The sequence below is a fragment of the Sparus aurata genome, chromosome 24 (assembly GCF_900880675.1).
Source record: "Sparus aurata chromosome 24, fSpaAur1.1, whole genome shotgun sequence".
NCBI lineage: Eukaryota > Metazoa > Chordata > Actinopteri > Spariformes > Sparidae > Sparus > Sparus aurata.
In genome coordinates, this window is record NC_044210.1 from 15,107,352 (window position 1) to 15,132,405 (window position 25,054).

General features: G+C 40.9%; 3 protein-coding genes across 4 annotated transcripts; 1 reads left to right on the forward strand and 2 right to left on the reverse strand.

Annotated features, from left to right (window-relative positions):
* Nucleotides 1–2,548: 2,548 nt before the first annotated feature.
* LOC115576569 (receptor activity-modifying protein 1-like) lies at nucleotides 2,549–9,572 on the forward strand. Its single transcript, XM_030409096.1, has 3 exons — nucleotides 2,549–2,832; nucleotides 5,577–5,715; nucleotides 9,115–9,572. Exons 1-3 carry the CDS (start codon nucleotides 2,778–2,780, stop codon nucleotides 9,368–9,370), a joined length of 450 nt encoding a protein of 149 aa, XP_030264956.1. The 5' UTR covers nucleotides 2,549–2,777; the 3' UTR covers nucleotides 9,371–9,572.
* Nucleotides 9,573–9,851: 279 nt separating this feature from the next.
* LOC115576568 (putative methyltransferase DDB_G0268948) lies at nucleotides 9,852–13,875 on the reverse strand. Its single transcript, XM_030409095.1, has 6 exons — nucleotides 13,588–13,875; nucleotides 13,021–13,181; nucleotides 12,651–12,864; nucleotides 11,517–11,620; nucleotides 10,990–11,127; nucleotides 9,852–10,470 (listed from the first exon to the last, which is right to left on the reverse strand). Exons 1-6 carry the CDS (start codon nucleotides 13,693–13,695, stop codon nucleotides 10,383–10,385), a joined length of 813 nt encoding a protein of 270 aa, XP_030264955.1. The 5' UTR covers nucleotides 13,696–13,875; the 3' UTR covers nucleotides 9,852–10,382.
* A 902-nt stretch (nucleotides 13,876–14,777) lies between these two features.
* On the reverse strand, nucleotides 14,778–24,352 carry LOC115576827 (putative methyltransferase DDB_G0268948). Of its 2 annotated transcripts, XM_030409404.1 has the most exons (7): nucleotides 24,220–24,352; nucleotides 23,571–23,731; nucleotides 23,249–23,462; nucleotides 22,931–23,031; nucleotides 18,071–18,208; nucleotides 16,064–16,167; nucleotides 14,848–14,998 (listed from the first exon to the last, which is right to left on the reverse strand). In XM_030409404.1, the coding sequence occupies exons 1-7, from the start codon at nucleotides 24,325–24,327 to the stop codon at nucleotides 14,982–14,984; spliced, it is 843 nt and encodes a 280-aa protein (XP_030265264.1). In that variant the 5' UTR covers nucleotides 24,328–24,352; the 3' UTR covers nucleotides 14,848–14,981. The 2 variants fall into 2 exon arrangements, with proteins under 2 accessions (XP_030265265.1, XP_030265264.1); XM_030409405.1 differs by lacking the exon at nucleotides 16,064–16,167 and having other exon boundaries at nucleotides 14,778–14,998.
* Nucleotides 24,353–25,054: the final 702 nt, after the last annotated feature.

A 25,054-nucleotide genomic window follows, 5' to 3' on the forward strand; every position in this document is an offset into this window, starting at 1 on the left:
ATTTAAAGTCTTACTTAATTTGCAGCCTTTCCAGAGCAATGTGTTCATAAAGCAGAAAGATGAATTAAAGAAACAGATGGTCGTTAAAGAGAAAAAAAGGAAAATATCTTAAATTCTACTGATTTTCTGAGGGAGACTGGTTATTTTACAGCTTGATGACAGAGCGTTTACTTCATTTCTGTTCGCAGACTTACAGAAAAAGTTTCCTTGGTCAGCCTCTGCAAATATCCGCCACCAGAAGCCACAGCCTATAAACTTTGACGATGGCAGTCTAATGGGGCTCCAGCAGCTATACACCATTTTCAGGGCCACTCATTTTACAAGCCGGTGTACCCTATTCCGCTCTCTGGCTCCGTTTGTGGACTGACGCGAAAGTATGAAAGCAGCTGGCAAATCGGCGAGGACAAAGAGATATTGATTTGTGACCCAAGTAAGGTGAAAACTTGGGGTATAAACTGGCTCTATAACTAAAATGACTCCACAGCTCAGGCAGCAAGAGGTGCAAAAAGGACCGAGATGAAGCCTCTTATGTTCCCACAGTGCCAGAGAGGGGGTTCATTCAGTGTGCTCTGCTGCTCTCTAGGGGAGTTCAGGGAGAATTACTCAAGTTTGAAGCTTAGTCTCTGCAGCTTGCATGAATCATGAAGCTCCTGAGGGACATAAAATCACATTCAGGCTTGTATTTTTCATCAATATTATGTGTATAACAATGAGAATTCATTTAAAAGTCCTTATGAACACTCTAAAGCCTAGGTACCCGAGGTAAGGGACTGTATGTAAATCATTTGGTGGTGTCAGACAAAGGAAAAGGGGTTGTGTTTTTGCTGTAGTCAGTTTGTTTTTTGGGATGAACAGGAAGTTAATTTAACAATTTCTCATCCTGAATCAAAATGTTATTATTTTATTCTTCCCTTCAGAGACACAAAAATGTGCAATATGTAAGAACTTTAGCATGCTAACCATGTCCCGTTCTGGACCAACGTTCCTGTACCAGTGGTGCCAACACCAACACTCCCCTGATTCTCTGAACTCCTGGTCAGGACTGTATGTTGCACTGCTAACTGAGCTAAGTAGCTAACGGCAGCTAGAGGTAGCAGCAGTTAGCAGTTACTCTAGTGATATGCAGCCTCATGTTGGTTTTGAGTATACAGTCAGTGGGTGGCCATTATCTTAGCCAAATCTCAAAATCTCTGTATAGGGAGGCCAGAGAATACGGTCTGCCTTGTTCCAGCTCTGACTTTAACGTAATCCAATTGAATTAAATAAAGGTGCATTTGGCTTTATAAATAAGTCAACAGTCCTGTCTTAATTCTGTCCATTGGTGGGTAACATTAAGTTTCAGTTTGTTACCTGCTGCCGTCTGGCAAAAGATGCAGAAGTATCCTCCTGAGACATCCTTGACACTTTCATGACTATCATTTATATATTAGTCTGTATAGTTTTTATTCAAAATACTCTTGAATCTTAAAGTTTCAGTTTCCAGTTATTAATGTTTGTTTTTTTTCTTACTCAAGGGAAGGGGGAGAAATCAAACCGGTGAGATTCATGCTGTCTTATACGGAGAAACATACGTTATCGCCCATCTACCTAGTCCCATAACTTGTAAAACAGTCCCTTAACATCAGCGCTGTGTTCCCCTGATTTAAATATGCCTCTTGCAAAACATGTAAACCAGTGCTGAAATGTGTACAAGGTCCCTCTAGTGTGACCGAAAAGCAAACAGAACAAACAAATCTACCCTCCAAAACACGAACCTGAGGGAAATTACACTGTCTGTCAGTCTGCACACGACGGTATATCATAAGAGATGCATGAAAACATTTATCTGAGCTGCGAGATTAGTCACACACAACAACAACAGCAGCAGCACAGGCAGCCTCACTGGGTGGCAGCACAACGCAGAGCAGCCTCGAGAATACTAATGAACTGTCACTCCGCTCCTGTACAGAAATCGGCAGATAAAACATTCAATTAGCGAGCTGCGTGAAGATTTGCTCCGATACGGGAGTGACATGGAGATGGGAATTGTGTCTTTGTACACCGAATGGGGCCCCGTGCGAGTCAGGCGCGAGATTTTTGAACAGAAGCTGACAGTTACGGGGGTATTCCAAGTAATCTATTACAAATCATAGTAAAGTAATTGGGAAAACTTGACTCATTAGATTTTATTAAAAGTTTATGAGTGTAATGATGTGTTATCTGATAATAGTGCACAAATAGAGCAAAAAGCATTCAAATGATAGATTCTAATATGTGATAACGTGTAATTAAAGGTGTATTCTGTAGAAAATTGGCTTTCTTATTCAACATAGGACATACGGTGTGAATTAATTGGGACTTTTTTACAACTCAAGTTTACCTTACTTATTTGCTATACTTTGATAATAGCATGAAATGTGTCTCAATTAGGGCTTCATTTCATAATATTGTTATTTTTTCGGTGTAATGACTCCCTGGTTTCATTAAGGCCGACACTAAATTTGGTGTCTGACTTTGTTTTGTCCCCTGTGAGCAGCTCCAACGCTGTAAGCAGCAGGACAAGGGGATCGGATGACAGGCAGAGCGTCTATGATTAGGGCTGCGGTGAGGGAAGGAGGCTGCCACCGTGGAAGGTCAAGGGGGCTTTTACGCACGGTCCTAGCTGAGCTGTAGTTAATATATTTGTAACGTTGTGTTGAGGTGAACAAATCAGTGGCTTTGGTGAGAATACTAGGAGAAGAATGAGATATGTGCAGTTGATCTCTGGGGAGTAAAACGTCTTGGAGTTGGTGTTCAGCATGGCTCTGGAGAGCGTGTCGCTACTGACAGCAGGACTTGTGTTGTTGGTGGCAGGTGAGTGTTTGTTCTACTGACTCCTCAAATTCTTTGAAGAGATTTAAACTGAACTTCTAACTGAATGTTGTGGTTAAAGTAAGTTTGGATATTATGTAAGAGTAGAGTTATTTTCTTTATATTTGGAAGTGCTATCAAGAAGTGTTTGTGTGTATATAGTGTAACTTAAAACACTGTATGAAAGTATACATTTTAGAAATAACTCAATTCAAAGAAATCACATTTCTGATTTAGTTTGTTGTTTTGCGCGGCTGGTTTATTGTTTAATTGTATTATCTTATTAATTCAGTCTTTGGTCAGCTTTTCATCAAACCTTAATACATTCCACGTCTTTCATCCATTATTGGTATTATTCAACTTTCAAAGCCAGCAATGCAGTTCAGCCTCAGCTTTTTAGCTTCCACTAATCACCCTGCATTTTCCTTAGAAATGGACTTCTGTAGTTAATTTAGATACGACTAAGTTCAAACAGAGTCGTGAACAAATTTAGTCTAAGATCTGTACAATTCAATTTAGTTTAACTTCAGTCTGAGGGCAAGGTTAAGGGTTTAGAAGGTTTTCAAGTTGTTTAATTGAGTAAAAGTACCAATATTACAGTGTAAAAATACTAATTGTATTATTTTATTCATTCATTCACTGGTCAGCTTTTCAACAAACCTTAAAAACATTCCACGTCTTTCATCCATTATTGGTAATATTGAACTTTTGAAGACAGCAATGCAGTTCAGCCTTAACGTTTGAACAGAAATTGCCTTCTGTAGTATAAGATATAGATATAACTACGTTCAATCAATGACAGGCACAGAATGTGTGTGGGCAAGTTCAGGGGTGTAGAAAGTTTTTATGTTGTTAACTTAATCAATAGTAGTAATATCACACCGAAAGTTAAAAGTACAGTAGCCACGTTTACTTGAGAAAGTAGTATTCAGAGTATTATAAGCCAAAATGTCTTTCGTTCAATATTGGTGTTATTCAACTTTTGAAGCCAGCAATGCAGTTCAGAGTCAGCTTTTCACCATTCAGTAATAGCTGCAATTTCTGCGGATATTGCCTTTGTCCACCACTACTGGCTGTTGAAAGGCAATCTCTAAAAAAATGCAAAAATGTCTTTCATCCATTGTTGGTATGATTCAACTTTTGAAGCCAGCCGTATGGTGTAGAAATCTGGTCTCCATGCCTGCAATTCTTATTAATGGATTATAGGATTATTAATACGTAAACATTTGGTGGTGTTGAAGATGATAACAATTTAATATACTTTTGGGACGTCTGTTCTACAATAATACTTCATATTTCATCAGTGGTTGTGTGATCTTACAACCGTGAGCTGTACTCCCCATGACAAGTGGTATGGACGTGTTACTCAGTTTCATACAACCACTCAATACAGTAACATATTTCCATGAAGGACGAGCATGCAGTATAATAGGAATCTGACATGAGCGAATGCTTTCAACACTCCTCTCTTGACGGGCTTTTGAAAACCCACTGTCGCTGGGCTTTACTTCAAGCCCGACATGAATGGGAGAATGTGAAAATTAGGCCCTCCTGCTGAGCACCAGAGCAGCTGGCTAAACATGAGTGACATCTGAGCTCGATGGATCATGTCATATTCATGAGCATCACTTTTCTGAAAATCCATAACTATTAAGTCCTGGAAAAGGCAGGCAGAATTAATGATTCCTGCTAGACTGATGGGTGTTTCCTTTAGCCAAAAATATGGAAAAACTTGAAGGCAGTAAGTCAATAGAAAGTGCTGTAGCATCTGTCATGGTTTGCCTTGATTTTTCCTGGAAAATATGAATGCAATGCTGGTTACCAGCCAAGTTGGAAGGCATCTTTGAACGCCTGAATGTCAGATTTCTCTCTGAGCTGTTGCCAACAAACAGACAAACAGGTGAAACATAACATCCTCACAACTCTCTGGGTGATAAACAAGCTAATAGATGCTTCAGTTTATGCAGAATTACCATTTATATGCTCAGTTTCTGCAAGTGTTTGATGCTTTTTCACTTTAGTTTTTATCGAATATCCTCTAGCCTCTCTTTGAGGATGCGTGCTGCACCAGTGAGGGGTCTTGTCCAGTTTTCCCATTCTCCTTTCAGTAGCATCTCTTTTTGAAATCCCCGTGTCAACACATTCACTCTTCCTTTGAGCGTTTCGGAGCCTCGAGAGCCAGCTGAGACAGAGCAAACATAATGGGCACACGGTTGGCCCTTATCAGGCCGCTGCAGACCGAGATCCACCATGTTTCTCCATCGTAACAACAACCTGTTCGTTCCACATGGGGCCCTTTTCCGCCAGCTTAAGCCCCCTCTCCTACTGTACTGCTCAGTGGTGTTACATTCAGTTCTGAGTCCTGCGGGATGGCTCCGGTCTGCCTCCACGTTAAGAGGCTGTTTACACGCATCTCTGAAGTAAACAAATGGGATTGGGACTCCGACCGCAAATTAAAATCTTTTCTTAACGAAACTAACAGCCTAATAGGGAAGAAATGGTCCAATAGGAATAACCATTGCCAGGACATGACCTTGTTTGTTGCACAAACATATTCCTAATTATCAAGAATTGAAAACAGCAAGATAACCTCTTTAGTGCTTTGTGAAATCTTTTGTATCTTAACAATGATGCAAAGTTTTGCTGCCCAATCACTGAAATACAATGATCACCCAGTTGCACTCAACTCTGTGTCATATTTATGACATTATTAATGTATTTTTTTTTTGTCTCCTATCCTGTTTTAGCACAAGTCCTTCCATCAGTGTCAGGCTGCAACGGAGCATTCTACGAGAGTAAGATCAATGATTTCTGCCTCGCCAAGTTCATGTTTGACATAGGAGGGCTGGAGCGGGGACTGTGGTGCAGCTGGCCGGACACCATGGAGTGAGTTCACCTGCTGGGTCATGCAAAATGAGGGGGGAAAGCCATAAAAAACAAGCTACTAATACTCTCTTTAGGCCAAAGCAAACCAAGTTCTGGTTCATTGTTGGTTGCAAACCCTCTAAGAACTGGTATGTTATTCCACATGCAAAAGACCCACCTCATGTCCTTACGTGACTGTATACGTTGCCGAATTGCCAGCGTATTCTCCTGTGGATAAGTAAGTCATAGGTTTTGGTTGGTTATTGGTCACAACAATCCCGCCCCCAGTAAGCGGGTCTTTGTTCTAGACCAGCAAAGTATTGGTGCAACCGTTGAACCGCCACTCTTAGCTGTCGAAGCGCAAAGACAATAGGTACTTGTTCCAACTCGCACTCAAACCACCTTGGATGAAAGGGAGTATGATAAGGATGGGAATCAAGAACTGGTTCCAGCTGAGAACTGGGACAGAGCAAATGTAATGGGCACTTGTTCCAAATTAACTGGTTCCAAAATTGTTCCAAGTTCTCCGTTTTCGGGGTGAACGTTCCCTTTAAATACATGAATGCTTCACATGCAGCACAAAGCACCACATCAGATAATAATCTTTTCCCATTCTCCATACAGGACCAATGGTTTGTGGAGGAATCGTGTTTTTTGCCTTAACTCATGCTGCCCACAATATGTTGCTCTGATGACACATCTTCAAACTGCCTCCGTGGCTGTTGCCTGATGCCCATCACCGACTCCACTTCACTTGGTCGCGGCCTTTTACTGTTGCACACTATATTGTGTATATGTGTTAGTTGGTGTCTCCGAGCAGTCCTTTCCCAAACACAGGCACTCAGAGGATGAGTCAGACAGGAGGGTGAAAGGAGCTGAGAGGCCCACACGAGAAGCTACTGTCAAAACTGTGATTTCCCTCCTGGCACGCTGTCCTCTCTTGGTCCAGCAGCACATAATTGGTGGTGGTGCTCGACGTGCATGTGGATGTGTTTGTGTCTGAGTGTGCAGTTCTAAGCCATCTTAAAAGATTTGTGCAGGTGCATCGAGGGTTTGCAGTTGCATCACAAAACTCCTAGCAACGATGTTTGACGCCATCGTTGAGGTCTGGCTGAGCGATTGATAAATGAACCAGCAGACTCTGAATACATGAATAGGTATTGTGGGTGGGAGCAAATAAATTTATGACTGTTTAAAGATTATATAAAACTCCACTCTACAAATTACTCAGAATACAGGGTTATAACAAGCCTGAAAAATCGCCCCAGTTTTGTTGCCTCAAAGATTGGCTGTTAATAGTCCCAATGTCTAGTCAAAAATACCAAAACTTGCAGCCACAAACACAGCTGGAAAGTGCCCCAACATCTTGTCAGAAAATACTAGTTTTAGTGCCACTAAGGCAGGTGGAAAATGTCCTTATGCCTCTTTTAAAATAGCTGGTTTGTCGCCAGAGAGCGGCCAGAAAATGTCTTGACATCTCGTCGAGAATACCCTGTTTTGTTGCTGCATTAACCACCAACAAGCATTCTATCATCCAACAGTTTTGGCTGACGATCATTAAACTGATTTTAAAGTTAGTCTTTCACTTGTTAACGCTGATCGTCTTCAGAATATGTAAAGGACAATAGCTTAATTACTCCTGTGGTTATTCAAAAACAACCACACATCTCTGAAACTAAAAACCCTCCATCACATGGAGTGCTTTGTTTTTGTAAATACTTTTCGCCACTTTTAATTTGTCCACTTGTCGGCAATCAAATTAGACCACAGCCACATTGTCATGCAGGTGAGATCCAAACATAAACATACACAGTGGAAAAAAACTGAAATACCAATTCAAACCACATCGTCGGCCAAGTGGACAAGAGGAAGAGAAAAGGGTCTGATTATTTCTGAAACTGAAATGGGTCGTCCTTGAAAGTGAAAGGCTTCCCACAGGCATGAATCCCAAAGTAGTTGAGGTCCGCTGCATCGTTACAGGAGGCTGCTTAGATGTCCACCAAATAGAGATACTTTATTCATTCATCAAATTAATTACATTAGGCCTAAACTACCTATTACTGGGGCCAAATAAGGGTTTTTTTCCTTCGATTGTATCTGATAAAACAGCTAACATAGTCAAATATACATTGAGGGTGTGTCCATCTCAGTCACAATTATTACCAACTGTATTTCCATTGAATACACCTCACTGTGTGGGTGTTAATAACATCCGTGCTAGCAGCTTCGCTCTAAGACTTGCTTGTTGCAATTATATTTTTTGAAAAGGTCAAGATGGCGTCACTCACACTGTAATACTCAGATCTATAAAAACTCTCCAGTCTCTCTTGAGTCTTGTTTATATATAGTCCCAAACACTTCCAAAGAGTTGTAGCTCAACACATCCTTCTGTCAACATGCTTGCCTAACCCTAACCCTAACCTTAAATCCATAGTTTGATCACGACTCAAGCATGAGTCTTAAGCCAGAACTATCATTAAGTTTAACCCCTACTTTTCAACCTAATCCTGATCCTATTACAGCCAACAAGGCTGTCAAACGGCCGAGCACAGTTTGCTTCGCACCAGTGGATATGTTTGAGGACACCTGGGGATATTTTCAATGATTTTTGTAGATCACAGAAAGTCAGACCATCTCTTTCCGTGATTTTGGGAATCAAACCATGATGTGTTCCTATGTTTTTAGCTGTGTCAGGCATCGATAAGTGCTGTAAACTGGATTTCACTGTGTCGTGATTGATAAGCAATTTAAGGATGACGAATAAGGAAAATCCAGAGAGACATCTGGCCATATTTCAAGGTAAAAGAAAATATTTGATAACCTGTTCCCCTTCCGTTAGACGACAGCTGACGTGATCCTCAAATGCTTTGGGAATGTAGGTTGGGCCAGCTGTCAGTTTTTGACGAGCTGGGAAAGAGGCTCAGAAATCAACTTTTCTCATAAATAAGACCTTAATGTTGAGTGGACTTTTCCTTTAAGTGGCTCTCTGACCACTTGCCCACTGGGCCTCCAGCTATGCAGTTAAACAGAGGGGCCATCCGGAACAGAATCCCTTCTGGTATGGATGGGCCACGGCTGTACTGAGGGCGCTAGCCTGTTGGTATGCATCTCCATTTCCCCTGCCCTCCACCACCTCGCAGTTATATTTAGCTACGTTAAGCCCGCTGGTAATTCTAGACACTCCTTTGCCTTTTTTTCCCTTCCAACAGAAAATCCCTGCTGTGGGCCCACTCTGAGAGGACGTTTCAAAGACACAGCAGGAGACTCTTTCAATCTCAGATCCCAAGATAATGATTACTAAGTTCGTCATAGAAGAATGGGTTCATGACACTTGATATTTGTCTGGGCTCATGTGAGAGTTGGATCAAGTTTTTCCTCAAAGTTTACAGGGATTTGACTGTGTGTTGTCGCCCTCTGCAGGATCTACGAGGGACTAAAAAACTGCACCTTCCAGGTGGCCTTGCGGTTGGACTGCTTCTGGCCCAATCAGATAGTCGACCGCTTCTTCATGAACATCCATCGGATCTACTTCCACGACTGCGCTCTGACCGGCCGGCTGCTCCACGACCCGCCAATCGGCATCCTCGCCCCGTTCATCGCAGTGCCAGTGCTGGTCACCCTGCTCATGACTGCCCTAGTGGTGTGGAGGAGTAAACGCACAGAGGGTGTTTTATAGAGACTAGATTGAAAATGCATACGGACTTCTGACAGGCAGAGACTGAGATAAAAGATTGTTTGGCGATTTTGTGCTGTGTGTTTAGTTGATTCGGGCTTGTGTCACTCCCATCTGAGTGTAAGGACGGTGCAGTGAAACACTTGCATGCCTCATGAGAAACTGGTGCAATAATGTGTAATAAATACTCTGTATGGTATAAAAATAGACGTTTATCTGTACATATCATCACCAATAGGGAGTGAAAAAGTTTGGCAGGGGGAAAGTGACAAAGTCTCTGAGATTCAGGGGATTTGGAGGCCATGCATGTTAATTACCATCTGTTCTCATGGCCCCAAACAATCTGTGCACATGTAAATAACAGCAGAGAGGAGGACACTCAGGGAGACACCAATGACTTGGATTCATTATTTGTAAATTTGGGCGGGAGATTAAGAAAGAGGGGAAAGAAATGCCGGAAAAGAACTTGAAAGAAGAGATGGGAAACAAGCACAATGCTATTTTTATTCTCATCTCATCAGCATAAACAAATACATTTTGCAGACACCAAATGCTTGGATTACATTTGCATGATCTGAACAATCATTTGCTCCCATTCAACGCATCCAAAGTACAATCGACTATATAGCCATCTTATTATGGAGGCGGAGAGCGATTGTATTTCTGTTTAAATACATATGGTATCCTGGATTCAATCAAAGACAACAACATCTGCTAATGTGACGGACTAATGGCTTGTTTTCAGTGCAGTGCAGTTTCTGGGAGCAGGTGGAAGCTCACTCATCACTGTGTGAGACGGCTCCATCTAGTGTTCACTGCACAGGTATACATTTATTCATTTTTACTTTTCATTAAACAGCAGGTTCATTACAGCGTTATTAAAAAATATCTTTATATAAAAATAAACATGAACATTCTTATCATAAACACGATACATGATACAGATCCAGCCTTTCAGTGCAACTACAGACATTGCTCTCAGTTACACCAGTGGCTGGTGTGCCGATAAGAATCATCAAGGTTTGCGCGCCAGCAGATAGAAATACTTCACAACCACAGTTACTTCTGTGTCAGGAGACGACACCTTCATGGCGGACAGCAACCTGAGATGGAAGACACAGGGAGACAAGAAGAGACAGGGTGGTTTAATAGGACCTAAAATGACTTAATGGACGGACAATTCTTACGTATTTTAAATTACCTGCGTTGTAGTAAAGGAAACATAAAGTATTAAATAAACTAAAACCTCAGAAGACTCTTTGTCCTCCATTAAGACCCAATAAGATGAAACACAGCTCTTCCCAGACTGTGATACTAATTAAATAAAGTGTCAAACTTTTTTATCCACATTAAAATTATGGCTCAGCACTTCCCCTCCTTATATTTTGCTTGCTGGGCTATTCTGTCCCGTCAGTGCCAGGAGAATTAATGGTGGTTATATTATCAAAGCGGTAAAAGCCTTCAACAGTTAAGCTTCGTCAAGCAATGTTTGGCTGTTCCGAGACTGTGACAGCACTCAGAGAGGAATTTCAGCAGTTTTGCAGATAAGGATAAATTCATTTAGGCGGAGATTAGGAGATCAGTGCCAGGTGAGATAGATGAGTCGGAGGTTAGTTTCTCACTTGCTCTGGATGTCATTAGAAAGACGTTCGGCCTCAGCGGGGTCCTTTATTCGTAGTTTCTCGTAGCTGGAGAAAGTCTCCACCATGCCAATGTATCCGCTCAGAGGCACAACTCGTTTTACCAGGAAACACTCATTCCTGGTTAAAAAAAAAGACCACAACAAAAACCCATTTTGTGAGTGATGTTAAAAGTGAGCCTGGGTAAATGTGTTCCTCCTCGACTATGTGCTAAATTGCCCATGAGCAAGATACACAAGACCTCCAACTGCTCAGGTTTAAGCTGCTCGATGTCAGAAGATGTCACTGTCACTTGACATTGATGCACTTGTATTTGAAACCAGGAAAGGCCCAATGGAACAAGCTATGTTAGCTAATGTCAGCTTAGCTTACTTTTGCCTTTCTCTGCAACACAATCCAAATGCCAGAATAAATGTTGGCAATGTATGTTCCAATTGCAATTTCCTTTATGTTGCTTTGTGTTTCTTACGTTTAATTTCACCTTGTTGTACGGTTTGCTTAACACTCACCACTCTTTGTCTGGGTATGTGCAGGAGTCAAACATGTCAGAGTAGATCTTCCCAGAGCTCGATCCAATATAGGGATCTCGGAAAGGAAGCAGGGCAGCGTAAAACTTGTCAAAAAAGAGAAAGAACAAAATCAAGTTTTCATCACCAAATACATTTATATCGGTAATTGAAACTTGCAAAATGGCTCACAGATGTACAAGTGTGTCCTTGTTCTAAAATGTACATTAACAGAAATTAACGTCATGCGCTGATGTTATAGTAACAATAATTAATCTTTAAAGGCTACTGAATAACTTCCTTTTTAGTCACAATTAATGGTGTCAAATGTGGTTGAAATTGAAAGACATTTTAAAGTTTTCCCAAACACTATGTGGAACTGGTTTAAATCAAAATGTAGGAACTGTAGTTCAAAATATTATGTGTACTATGTTGCATTGATAGCCCCATGTTAGCCCAACGCTGATGTTAACATGCTAGCTACCAGCTAGCTCTGTCCGAGGACATTCAGCTTTTTCATTCCATTAAAAGCTTGTCAGTGGCGCTTTAAAGCCAAAAATAAAGCTCTTGAACCCGCCGTTCCTCTTGTCCCTGGAGTCAGACTCCTTGTTGGAGATGCCATAAATCCCTTTGGTACAGTATTAACTAATGTCACTCCAGCCTAGGCTGGTCTGAGCAACTGTGTTTGCCCCAGTTTATTGTCTGCTTTCTGTTGCGCAACTCCAGTTGCTGTCCCCTCCTCAGTGCTGCTTCCTCCCAGCCTTTTTCTCTTAGATCTCTCACGTCCCACGCATGAAAACCTCCTCCTGGCAATGTGCACACACCTACACTACCTTGGTGCTTCGAGCTCCCAGTATGAGCAGAGTCAGCTAATAGGACTGCTAACTGAGTAAACTAGCTAACGGCAGCTACAGCTAGCAGCAGTCAGTGGTTACTCTGGTGATATGCTGCCCTCTTTTTGTTTGGAGTAGAATTGATAGGTGTTTTTTTTTTTAATAATGAACCTTGTTTTGTTTTGTTTTTTGTATTGAGACTTTAATTTACGCTGTTCTGTCCCCTAAAAACAATTGATTAAAAAAATATAAACATGATGACATTGTGAATCATTGATTTTAATCTTTTAGATTTACGTTTTACCTCTTTACAGATGACATTAAGCATGTTGGAAATGTCCCCATACTCCAGCTCCATGTCCATGGTGTAGCTAAGCAGAGCCAAGCAGCCCCCGGGCCTCAGCACCCTATCAGCTTCCAGGAGGAACTTCGGGCGGTCGAACCAGTGAGCCGCTGTCATGGCTGTCACGAGGTCCACCTCACCAGAAGCAAAGGGTAGCTCTTCTGCCGGACACTGCCTGAGGCCGCAACAGGCAGAGCAATGTAGCAGGTTGTAGGATTGCAGTATAATTTCCTTCTACTTTGAGCATTTTTACTCAGTAGTATTGCTACTTGAGCTCACGAAATTGCCCTGGTTTTATGGAATTCTCCTTTGACACCTTTCTCCACCTCACCTGTATGATACATTTGGAGGGTTGCTATTGGTCAGCGCCATCTCCAGCTGGGCAAGGCTAATGTCTGTTCCAACTACCTTGGTGAAGAACGGAGCTAATGGGATCGTCCCTTGGCCTGAACCACAGCCCACATCCACTGCAAGGTTCAACTGGTTTGGTGTCTAAAAGGAGAAAAGTTATAATACGTTGGCCGCCATCTTAATTTGAGTGATACAATGTAAAGAAATAAATGAATATATTTTAAATTTAACATATCTGCCTGATTATTTGTATTATGGCCATATTTAAAGGTAACTGCATTGTGTTTATATGTGTAAATATCGTTAATTATACATTAAATTACCAAAAACTAAACAAGACCATGTAAAATTAAAGCTTACAACTATATTTCAATTACAGAAAATATGAGACAGTGATTTTTGTGGTACCATTTTTTAGTAATCTTTTTTACAGTGTAGCACAGGCTATAAATCATATATAAAAACAGCTCAATGTAGGAGACAGGTTATTCAGTGTGTTGCATCGAGTTTATGAAGGTGTCAAAATGGTGAAAACTTGAAAACTTACCTTTTTCTTCATGTAGTTCATAACTGTGCTGATTATTTCATGGGGTGTAACTCTGTACCGCAGGTAAGCAGCCGCATGATCTTTACCCTCAAAGAGACGTACCGCCATCTTTCTGTGCCAATGTCCTTGCAGGCTTACTTGCCAATCTGCAGAACTGACCCAATACTACGACTCCTTAATCGTGGCAGCCCTCTGGTCTGTCTCGTTGCACCTGGGCTCAGTGGTTCCAGACAAGTGCTTGTGCTTCTCAAAGCTTCTTACTGACTGATAACTTTGACTCTGCCCTGTAAGCTTGTCGTTATCTAACCACCAAGTTAAACATTAACCACCAGAACTATAATTGTCCAGTCATCTTGCACTGCCGCCAACCTACATGCAATTAAAAGCATCACTGGATTTCCCAATTTATTGCTTGAAATTAATGATCAAAGTGTATATTCAGTTTCTGATACATTAAGTGTAGTAATTTAATCCCATGGTTGATTGCACAGATGTGGGACGGCAGTTAAGAATTTAGGTTCGCTGTAAATTGTGAACTTGCAGTGGGTGAAAAGTGGATACATTATCTATCTAACAGTGGCGGGCTCAAGCAGCAAAAATAAAAGGGGCAACAGCTGTATGTGATGGGGCACCAGCATGCAGAAAGGGCACTGTAAGGGCATCTTGAAGGGCACTTTATCTTTATCACATGTTAACACCAACAATGCACTGCAGAAATATTTCTGTTTTGTTTATGTAATGTTTGTGTACTGAGGTGGGTCGCAAAGGAACAAGTAGCCTTTTTTTATGAAGCAGTTTTATACTTTAGACTGGTGTATTAAATGATCAAAAAGTAGCAATGTGCAGTAATGTAGGACATTGAGGATGTCAAACTTTAAGAAGCACTGAGAATCGTGAATTTGAATGTAATCAAATCATGAGGCAAGTGAAGATCCACACCTGTACTGATCAGTGCAGTTTATTTGAAAGTATAGACGGAGCAAGTGCAAGTGAAATCCTCTTACCATGATAATGAAATGGTAGGTTCATGTAGGAAGGTAAGATTGTACACAGTACTCAAAGTTACATTACACTCGACACCCCCTGAAAAGGGATTTAATATAACTGATGGGTTGCGAAGGTAAAGAAAAAACAAAAACAGAACGTTTATTTGTATTCTTTATTAAGATTATTATTGAGTCTTTCTGGTCACGAAAACAAAATCTTTATTTCTTTTTTTTGTCGATAGAGTCACAAACAGCAAAGACATTTGTGCTCTGCAACTGTTGGCAAATGGTAACAATCTCTGGTGATTGGTATGCAGGTTTCAACGAATCACAATCATCAAGGCTTTCGTGCCAGCCCATAGAAAAACTTCACAACCACAGTAACTTCGGTGTCAGGAGACGATGCCTTCATGGCAGATAGCAACCTGAGATGGAAGACATGGGAAAACAAGAAGAGCTGGTTTTACTGTAATAAATGGTCTGCATTTTTATAGCACTTTTCCAGTCTAATGACAGCTCAAATCGCTGTACAATACTACATGCCACATTCACCCATTCACACACACATTCATACACTGATGAGGGAGGCTGCCATGCAAGGCACCAGCTGCTCATCAGGAGCAATTTGGGGTTCAGTATCGTGTTCAAGGACACTTCGACATGCAACTAGGGGGAGCCAGGATTCAAACTGGTGACCTTCCGATCACTAGACAACCCGCTCTACCCACTGAGCCACAGCTGCCACAGTGGGTAGATGGTAACATGTCATTAGTATTTCAGCAAAATGTACCTACCCCACTCCACCCTAACCACTGACTATAACCTACTACACTTTGTGGACCCACCAGCAGCGGGAATAGGTATTGGGGTCAGATGCAATGTCCACATGATGGCAGGCAAAGGTGTGAAACTCAGGACAATGAACCCTGACATGGTTGTTCTAGGGACATGAAATGTCACCTCTATTATGGGGAAGGAAACAGGGCTAGTGTGTGAGCTGGAGCACTGCCCAAAAAATGTGGTTGGGCTCACCTCTATGGTGAACACTGCACCTGGAACTAAACTCCTTGGGATCCTTATCACCACCTGGTGGTGAGTTGGACCAAATGGTTGGGGAGACTGCTGGACAGACCTGGAAACCCTGGTGAAGGTGAACTTGGAATAGCTGGGGAAGGCCCCTTTCTGCCAATTGTTCCACCTCTGCATCCTTGGGGAGGTTTGGGATATGGAATACAAATTACCTAAATTTAAAGACTCCATTGTGGATGCAGCTGCTAGATGTTGTGGTCAGACGGTCAGTGATGCGAGTCCCGATGGCAACCTCAGAACAAACATACAGAGGATGCTTATAAGCTCAAGCGCAAGGGTGTAGGAACTGGGGGGTACAGGGGGGACGTGTCCCCTCCAATACTGAAGACAGGCGCATTTGTTCCACCCAAAAATTATACCGCGGAAGAGAAAAGCATTTTATGTTGAAATCTTTAACTCACTTGCTTTTATTTTGAAAGCGCAACACAGGGTCTTGTCACCACCCGGCCCCCTCACAGCTCTGACTGTTTTGGAAGCGGGAGTCTGCGGCTGGGGACAGGTCAGACTATTAAGATGAAAAGACAGCAGCAGCTCAGTTTAAGTGATTTCTTTCTCATGGGGAAGAAAAGAAAGAAAGGAAATGCGAGTTGGTAATAATTTTGTCCAGGAGGATAATTATATTACACGTACACATGTCTCACAACTAGAGAGGAGTTAGTCTGTCTGTGTGTTTTTTGCTTGTTCTTGAGATTCCCATCAGTATTGTTCTATACCTTATTCACCTCCACTGCTTTCATATTAGAGATCAGATGAAGTTCAGCTGGAAACTAACACTGTTGAGGGTGATGCAGGGAGAGCCAGCACTGCAGAGTTGCAGGTAGGTGCTATTATGAAGGGTGAGATGATTTTAGTTTGTTGATCATGAGAGGAAGGTTTAAACATGATAAGAAGTGAACAAGGTTTTATTTAAGCAATAATATAAAAAGCATGATTTTAATATTGCCCTAGCTTTCCCATCTACTCATTTCGCAACAGTGCAGAGGCTGCAGGGATCATTCCTGGATTGCCTGTAGAGGTATGTAAACTATTTGGGCAAGTGGAAAACCTGGTCAGTTTGCTTTTGGTAGTCCCTGTTTCATCCTCTGAGGCAGAGAGAAGTTCTAGTGTCCTCCGCAGTCTCAAAACTTGGCTTCAGTCCACAATGACTCAAATCAGACATCAACATGTTGCTGTCTGTCATCTCCATCAGGATAAACTCGACTTACTGGATAAGACGTCAATTTGCAAGCAATTTGTGGCTAAGGAGGAAAACATTTTTTGGCTCTTTTGCCTAGGCCAGTGTTTTTCAACCTTTTGTGTGCCATGGCACATGTTTAACACTGAAAAAAATCACATAGCATGCAAATTGTTGAATACAGGACTGTACAGTGCTATCCAACCTTTATTTGTAACAGAAAACTACACAGGAATTGATATGTATCAGTTCATTACATCTATTCTAACGTCTTTTTCGTTTACCTTTACCTCCACAGGCCAGTCAGTTAATGGAAATATAGAAGGATATCACAGTAAAAAACAAGTTGGTTTATGTGTTAAAATTCTTGATGCTGTTTTTACCTTTCACCTTAACCTTTGCCTGCATCTTTGTCTGTTTATTGAAGCATAAGATACAACTACGAAAAGAAAACATTTTGATCAGTATGCTTCAGTGTAGTTAATTTATGACATAATTCTGTTCAAACCATTAGCGGAACTGTCAGGTATGTGTCCCCCCCAATGTTAAACTCATTCCTACGCCCCTGCTCAAGAGTGAGGCCTTTCGGAATTAGTTGGCCTTGTCGTCTCCTAAAGCAGAATCATGCCCGGGGTTTTGCTTTTGTGGTCACAAAATTATGAACCATTCATGAATCAGGAAAGTAAAGAGGTTTATGGAAACACGGTTGCTGTTGAGCAGTGGAAGGAACACTAATCCCTTCCTTAATCCCTAAAGGCTTTTTTAGGTCAACCTGGTTGAGGTGGATCTAGTTCAATAGATTTGTATGTGCATATAGAAGTAGTCGGACTGGTAGACCAAATACATACTGAAGAGATCCTATAGCTCAACTGGCTCAGGAGCACAGCAGGACATCCAAAAACATTCCTCGAGAGGTGGATGTCTAGATTACTTTGCATAGCTCATGGCAGCCGGGCTCCATGATAAGTGGAAAAGGCTTCGATGGAAAATGTTGAGGGAGTATAAAGCACTAAAAATCTCAAATGACACCGTTTTTCCTCCATTGATTGATTGAATTATCACCTGGTCTACTCTTTCCAGAGACAGACAGCAGAACTGTGTTTAGTAATAAAACACAATGTCATACTCTTGGTGGAGATTAGGAGATTAGGAGATCAGTTGGAGGTGAGTGGAGTTGAGAGTGCACAGCCAGAAGTTAAAGCTTAGACTTGTGGACGGGTCAGAAATATCTCACTTGTTCCTGATGTCAGTGGAAAGACATTCAGCCTCAGCGGGGTCCTTTTGTAGGAGACACTGGTAGCTGGAATAGCTCTTCACCATGCCAATGTATCCAGTCAGTGGCATGATCCTTTTTACTCTGAAACACTCAGTCCTGGTTAAAAAAAAAAAAAAAAGAAGAAGAACATTTTTAAAAAAGTACACATATTGGAGCGGATGGGATGGCAGCGGGTAGCTGGGCGTCGTGAGAAGGGGGCTGCCGCGGCCCAGAGAGCAAAAGAAAAACTCCAGGAGTTCCAGAGAGGACATACTGAGGATTCATGATCGTGGTTTTAAAGGGGCATTACCCGGTATGAAAACTTTAATTCAGGACTTTGATGTTGACTGATTCTTTTCTTTAAAGCTCTACATAGAGCATCTGACGCCTGGGAGAGGAGGCTTCACTTTTTATATTGTATAAGTTGGACTAATAGGATGGCGGAGTTCCTGTTTTTTGACTTATTAACCATCCTTAACATTGGGCCCTCTCTGAGTGAGAGGCCTTTCCCTCGACCCACCAACGGGGTCACAGTTGAGGGGGACCAAGATCTTCCCTCATTCTTGGAGGTCTGTTCAAGTTCATGTTTGTGCTTTTTAGTTGTAGTTCATGTTACTAGTCTGTTTTGTGGGGGCACTAACTTGCACGCTGTGGAGAATACATGATAGGGTCACATAGTCTGAAATGTGCCTCTTTAAATGTGAATGGCCTGAGTAATCCTGTAAAGAGAAGTAAGGTACTTGCTAAAATGAGAAAGGATAAGGTGCAAATCATATTTCTCCAAGAGACTCATATGTCCAAAAATGAACACGAGAAGTTGAAAAAATTTGGGTATTCAAACTCTTTTTTTAGTTCATGTGAAAACAGCCGGAAAAGAGGTGTGGCTACAATGATTTCCAACAGTCTCAATTTTGAATTAATTATGGATAAGAGTGATACACAGGGTAGATATGTAATTATCAAAGGTAGAATTGATAACATCCTTGTCACATTCGCCAATATATACACACCACCAGAGAGTGATAGAAAATTCTTTAAGTCCTTATTCCACACTTTAACCTCTGAAGGTGAAGGAGTATTAGTCTGTGCAGGGGACTGGAACACAGTTCTGAACTACTCTATAGACACAACCAGTACAAAAAGACACAATTGGCTTAAGTCAAGAGATCTCAACTTGCTGATTCGAGAGACAGGTCTGTTTGATGTCTGGAGGAATTTGCATGCATCAGAAAAAGACTATACCCACTACTCAGCTACTCATCGGGTTCATTCTAGAATAGACTTCTTTTTGATGAACGTTACAGATAGACACAGGGTGAGGGAATGTTCCATAGGAACAGCAGATATATCAGACCACAATGTAATCTATTTAACTATTCATTTGAATGACAGACAGAGGAGTACACTATGGAGACTAAATATCAGTGTTCTAAACAAAGAAACTGTTGTTAAGGAGATTAAGAAAGAAATTGATGAATGTGTAAAGGATAATATGACTGGGCAAGTGGACCCAACTATTGTATGGGACACAGTAAAAGCAATAATGAGAGGGAAACTCATTTCAAGAACGGCTTATCTTAGAAAGTTGAAGAGATCAAAATATGATGAACTAGAGAAAATGCTGAGAAAATTAGAGAAGCAACAACCAAGAAATGAGGACGAAGGGTTGAAAAAACAGATTAAAGATGTAAAAGATCAAATAAGTTGTATTCAGAACGAGGAATTGGAAAAGAAACTGAGATTCGCTAAACAAAGCTTTTACGAGTCGGGCCCAAAAGCAACCAAAATTCTAGCAAAACGCCTCAGGGCTCAACAAATGAAACATACAATACACAAAATTAGAGATCCTGTAACCAATAGATTAACTTATGAGCCAGATGAAATCCATAGAACCTTCCAAAATTATTATGAAACTTTATACTCGCAGCCTAAGATGGTAGAAGAAGAAAACATCATACAATATTTGTCATTATTAAACCTCCCTTCCATAGGAAAATTTCAAAATGATGATTTGACTGCTCCCATCACAAGGAAAGAGCTGGACATGGCTATCAGTAAACTGAAAGCAAATAAATGTCCTGGAAGTGATGGCTTCCCGAATGAATGGTATAAGATTTTTAAAGAAGACCTTGCTCCTGTTATGCTAGATTCATTTAATTGGACTCTATCAAAAGCTGTGGCACCACCATCATGGAAAGAGGCAGTGATATCAGTCATTCCAAAGGAAGGGAGGAATAAAGAAAATTGTGAATCATATCGTCCAATCTCTATATTGAATGTAGATTACAAGCTGTTCACATCTATTCTTACTAAAAGAATTGAGCATCTCCTGCCCAATTTAATTAATGAGGATCAGACAGGGTTTATAAAAGGACGCCAAACTCAAGACAATATTAGACGAACGTTGCACATTATAGAACATATAAATAAAAAACATTTAAGTGCAGTTCTGGCCGGTTTCGATGCGGAAAAGGCCTTTGACAGGGTCTGTTGGCCCTTTCTCTACAGAGTGCTGGAAAGGCTGGGCTTCAATGGTCAATTTGTCGGGTGCATACAGGCTCTTTACAGAGACCCAACTGCTAGACTAAAGATCAATGGCCATCTGACAGGCAGCTTTAAGTTACACAGAGGCACACGCCAAGGATGCTGTCTTAGCCCTGCACTTTTTGCGTTATTCATAGAACCCCTAGCACAGAGTATAAGACAAAATAAAGAGTTGAGAGGAATCAGCATAGCAAATGAAGACCACCTAATAGGACTCTTTGCGGACGATATTATTATCTATCTTCAAAATCCTAATTTAACACTCCCTAAACTCATGGCTACTTTTGACAAGTATGGCCAAATGTCAGGTTATAAATTGAACATAACTAAGACACAAATACTCCCTTTTAATTACACTCCAAGTAAAGATATTAGGCTGAAATATAAAGTAAAATGGGAAGCAAAAACAATAAAATACTTGGGAGTGTTAATTTGTCAGAAACTTGATAAAATATATGAAATAAACTACAAAATAATAAATGATAAGATACAGGGAGATATTAAAAAGTGGTCCACACTTGGGTTGGACTTTAGTTCAAGGATTGAGGCAGTGAAAATGAACGTTCTGCCAAGGCTGCTGTACCTTTTCTTATCATTACCTGTCAGAATCCCAGATTCTCAGTTTTCAATGTGGGACAAGCAGCTATCAAGGTTTATCTGGGCTGGAGCAAGACCAAGGGTAAGATTTAAAACACTTCAAATTGACAGGGACCATGGGGGTCTTGCAATTCCAAATCTAAGGGAATACTATTACGCTGCCCAGATGAGGTACTTCATCTACTGGTGCTCTCCGGACTACCAAGCTAGGTGGAAACACATTGAATTAAATATGGACAATTATCAACCTCAAACCAGGCTAGGTGGGAAAGAACACGCAGACTACAAGGGAGGAAATCTAATTCTGGAAGATGCATTTAAAAATTGGTATGAGATCGTTAGAAAATATAAACTAGAAGGAGACAGTAAACTTCTAATCTGGCCTTCTCAAACATCTCTGTTTAGGCCAGGAGAGATTGACACAACATTTGCAAGGTGGAGAGAAAAGGGGATTACAGCAATATGTACACTCTTGGAGGGGAAAACGTTCAAAACTTTTGAGAAACTCAAAAGAGAATTTGAATTAGATAATGGTGACCTGTTTAGATATTTACAGCTCAGACATTTCTATGAGTCAGAAATCAAAAGAGGAGTTTCAGCAGAAGGAAACAAAGTGATTGAGTTGTTTACTCGTGCATATAAATGTACACCTGTAAAGATTGTCTCCAAATTATATAGAGGTCTACAAAAGCAAAATGGAAGGAACTCATTTTATGTAAAATGTAAATGGGAGCTAGAACTGAATATTAAGCTGTCAGAGAGTGATTGGCATTCTATGTGTAAAATTCAACAAACTTCCACAAGCTCTAAAAGATGGAGGGAGTTTGGATGGAAGAATTTAATTTGCTTCTTCATTACACCACACATCAAAAATAAACAATTAGGTGAGCAGCAGCAATGCTGGAGACAATGTGGGCAGATGAGTGCCAATCACGCGCATGTTTTTTGGTCATGTGTAAAACTGCAGGGGTTCTGGGACAATGTAGTTCGGATTCTGGAAGAGATGTTTTCCTACAGGATACCCAGAGATCCCCGGATACTGTACTTGGGCTTGATTCCAGAAGGTATTATTCAAAAGAAAGACTTGTATCTTTTCAAACTACTGACCTTGGCATGTAAAAAGGCCATAACAAGAAACTGGCTGAAAAGCGACCCTCCAAGTCTGGGACAGTGGCTGGATATTGTTGAGGAGATTTACTCGATGGAAAGACTGACTTACTGTCTCAGAATGAAAGCAGGGACCCTGGATCAACAGTGGCATAAATGGACTGTGTATATGAAAAAAGATGGGTCTAAAACTCATCAAACCTAATGGACAGTGATAAAATGAGCAACAAGAGTGGGGTGCCCCCCCTTCACTTCCCTCTTTTTTTTTTTTTTTTTTTTTTTTTTTTTTATATTTTACTATAGTGTTCTTTTTCCCAGGTTGAAGTCTACATTACTGTGCACTTGATTCTGTTTGTGGAAAAGGAGGGAAAATGTAAAATAAATAAAAAGTTTAAAAAAAAAAAAAAAAAAAAAGTACACATATTAGTTAGAATTCAGTTATTATAATGAAAATTAGCTATGATAGCTGACATTAGCTAATGTTTAGTATGTTAAACATTAAAAAGTGAACTCATCATCCAGCTCGCCACCATATATAAAAACTAAATAAAACATTACAAATTATACAAAAAATATAACAACATCACTCACCACTCTTTGTCTGGGTATGAGCAAGAGTCAAACATTTCAAAGTACAACTTTGCAAAGCTCAGGTCATCAGTCAGTCGGAAAGGACTCAGAGCAGCATAAAACTAACCAAAAGAAGAAAAAGTTTTTGTTACATGCTGCACCTAAATGAAAAAGGTAGACACACTAGCACAACCACTTAAAACATCTAATAGAAACTCTTTTATTTGAGCACATTTTTGTCCCCTGAATACTATAATTATCAAAATATAAACACGTAGACAATGTGAGTCATTTATAGTTTAGAAAATAATACATTTTATTTTGACATCTTGGATGTACCTCGTTACAGATGTCATTAAGTGTGTTGGAAACATCCCCATACTCCAGCTCCACATCGCTGGTGTGGCACCCAGCAGCCAGGCAGCCTCCCGGCCTCAGCACCCTGTCTGCTTCCATGAGGAACTTTGGGCGGTCGAAACATTGAGCTGCCGACATGGACATCACAAGGTCCACCTCACCAGAAGCAAACGGTAGCTCTTCTGCCGAACACTGCCTGGGGGCCGACAGTCAGAACAATGTAGCAGGCAATAACACTTCCAGCAATTCCAGCTGAACATGTTCTGCACCACTCCACACAGCCACACCTTTCCCCTCATCTCACCTATATGTTACATTTGGAGGGTTGCTATTGATCAGTGCCATCTCCAGCTGGGCAGAGCTGTTATCTGTTCCAACAACTGTTGCGAAGTAAGCAGCCAGTGGGATCGTCACCTGGCCTGAACCGCAGCCAACATCCACCGCAAGTTCCCATGAGTTTGGTTCCTTTAGGCAATGAAGTTATGCAATTGTTCAGTGTTTTTATCTGCTGGTGAATATTTTGGTGACAGATTTACTTGGTGATTGAACCTTACAATAATGGTCTGAAAAGCTGTGACACTAAGGGCAGCTTAGCGCCAAGTACGACACATTTCTCACTAAAATAAACATGACAGTTATGTTACATAACCTATTAACATATAATAGATGCATCTTGTGTTTAGAGAGAGTTTGAAATCCCCTGGACGAACATGGATGAAAGAAAGAAACGCCGTGGACAATTTGCTTTAGGTTCCTCTTGAAAAATATAATTTTAAATGCGTGAAACCAATTGAATTTACTTTTTAAGATTTAACATTTAATTTGATGGGGGAACATTATTTTACTTACCCACACTGATCACACTGGCAAAACTTTTCTCCACACCTGTTCTCACAGATGACACCAAAACATGTATAAGCATACTGCAGCTGCTTAAAATGCTGAAAACTTACCTTCTTCTCAATGCTGCTTATAATCCTGCTGATTACTTCATGGGGTACTACTCTATACTTGAGGTAGCCGGCTGCATGAGCTTTTCCTTCATATTGTCGTAATTCCATCTCTCTGTGTCAAATGGCGTGTAGGTGTAGGTTTCCAACTGTCAAAGTGACTGAAAAAATTTTGTTGCCATATAGTGCAACTTACCTCCTGGTTTTTCTGGTCTGTCAACATTGACTCTTCCCCAGGCAGTGACCATCCCAGATTTTAGCCAAAGCCTAAATAAGAGGCACTTACTGGAATAACCCAGAGAAATTCCATGCACGCACAGAGAGAGCATTTCGACTCTGCACAGAATGGCCCTGCCCCAGCAACGATTTGAACCCGAGATTGTAAATTCATAAGACACTTTGGGACATCATACATTATGTGACTCTAGTAGCACAGCGAAGCATTTCTTTCAAATATTACCAAAAAAAAAGCCTGTATGGTCAGCTTGCACATGTACTTCCGCACAAAGAGCAGCAGATGGCAGTGACCGCGCAGGTATGATATGCTGAAAAGGAAAGCGCTGCTCAGTGTGGGAGTGCAGGGAATCCTATGTTCTTAACTTGTAGCATAGGGAAATGTAATAAATTCTCTATATGGTATGAACGTAGATTTTAGTGGACAACATCACCACAATTATGGAGGACTGTGATGCTTACTTCCAGATTTGTCCATTATGGGTGCAAGTGGATTTCTCTTACTCAGGTCATGAGTATGTTAAGTTAATGTCAGAAACGTGTGATTTTGTACATAAGACTCAAACTGGTATTCAACAGGGCACTTTGGACCCTAAAAAGGTGT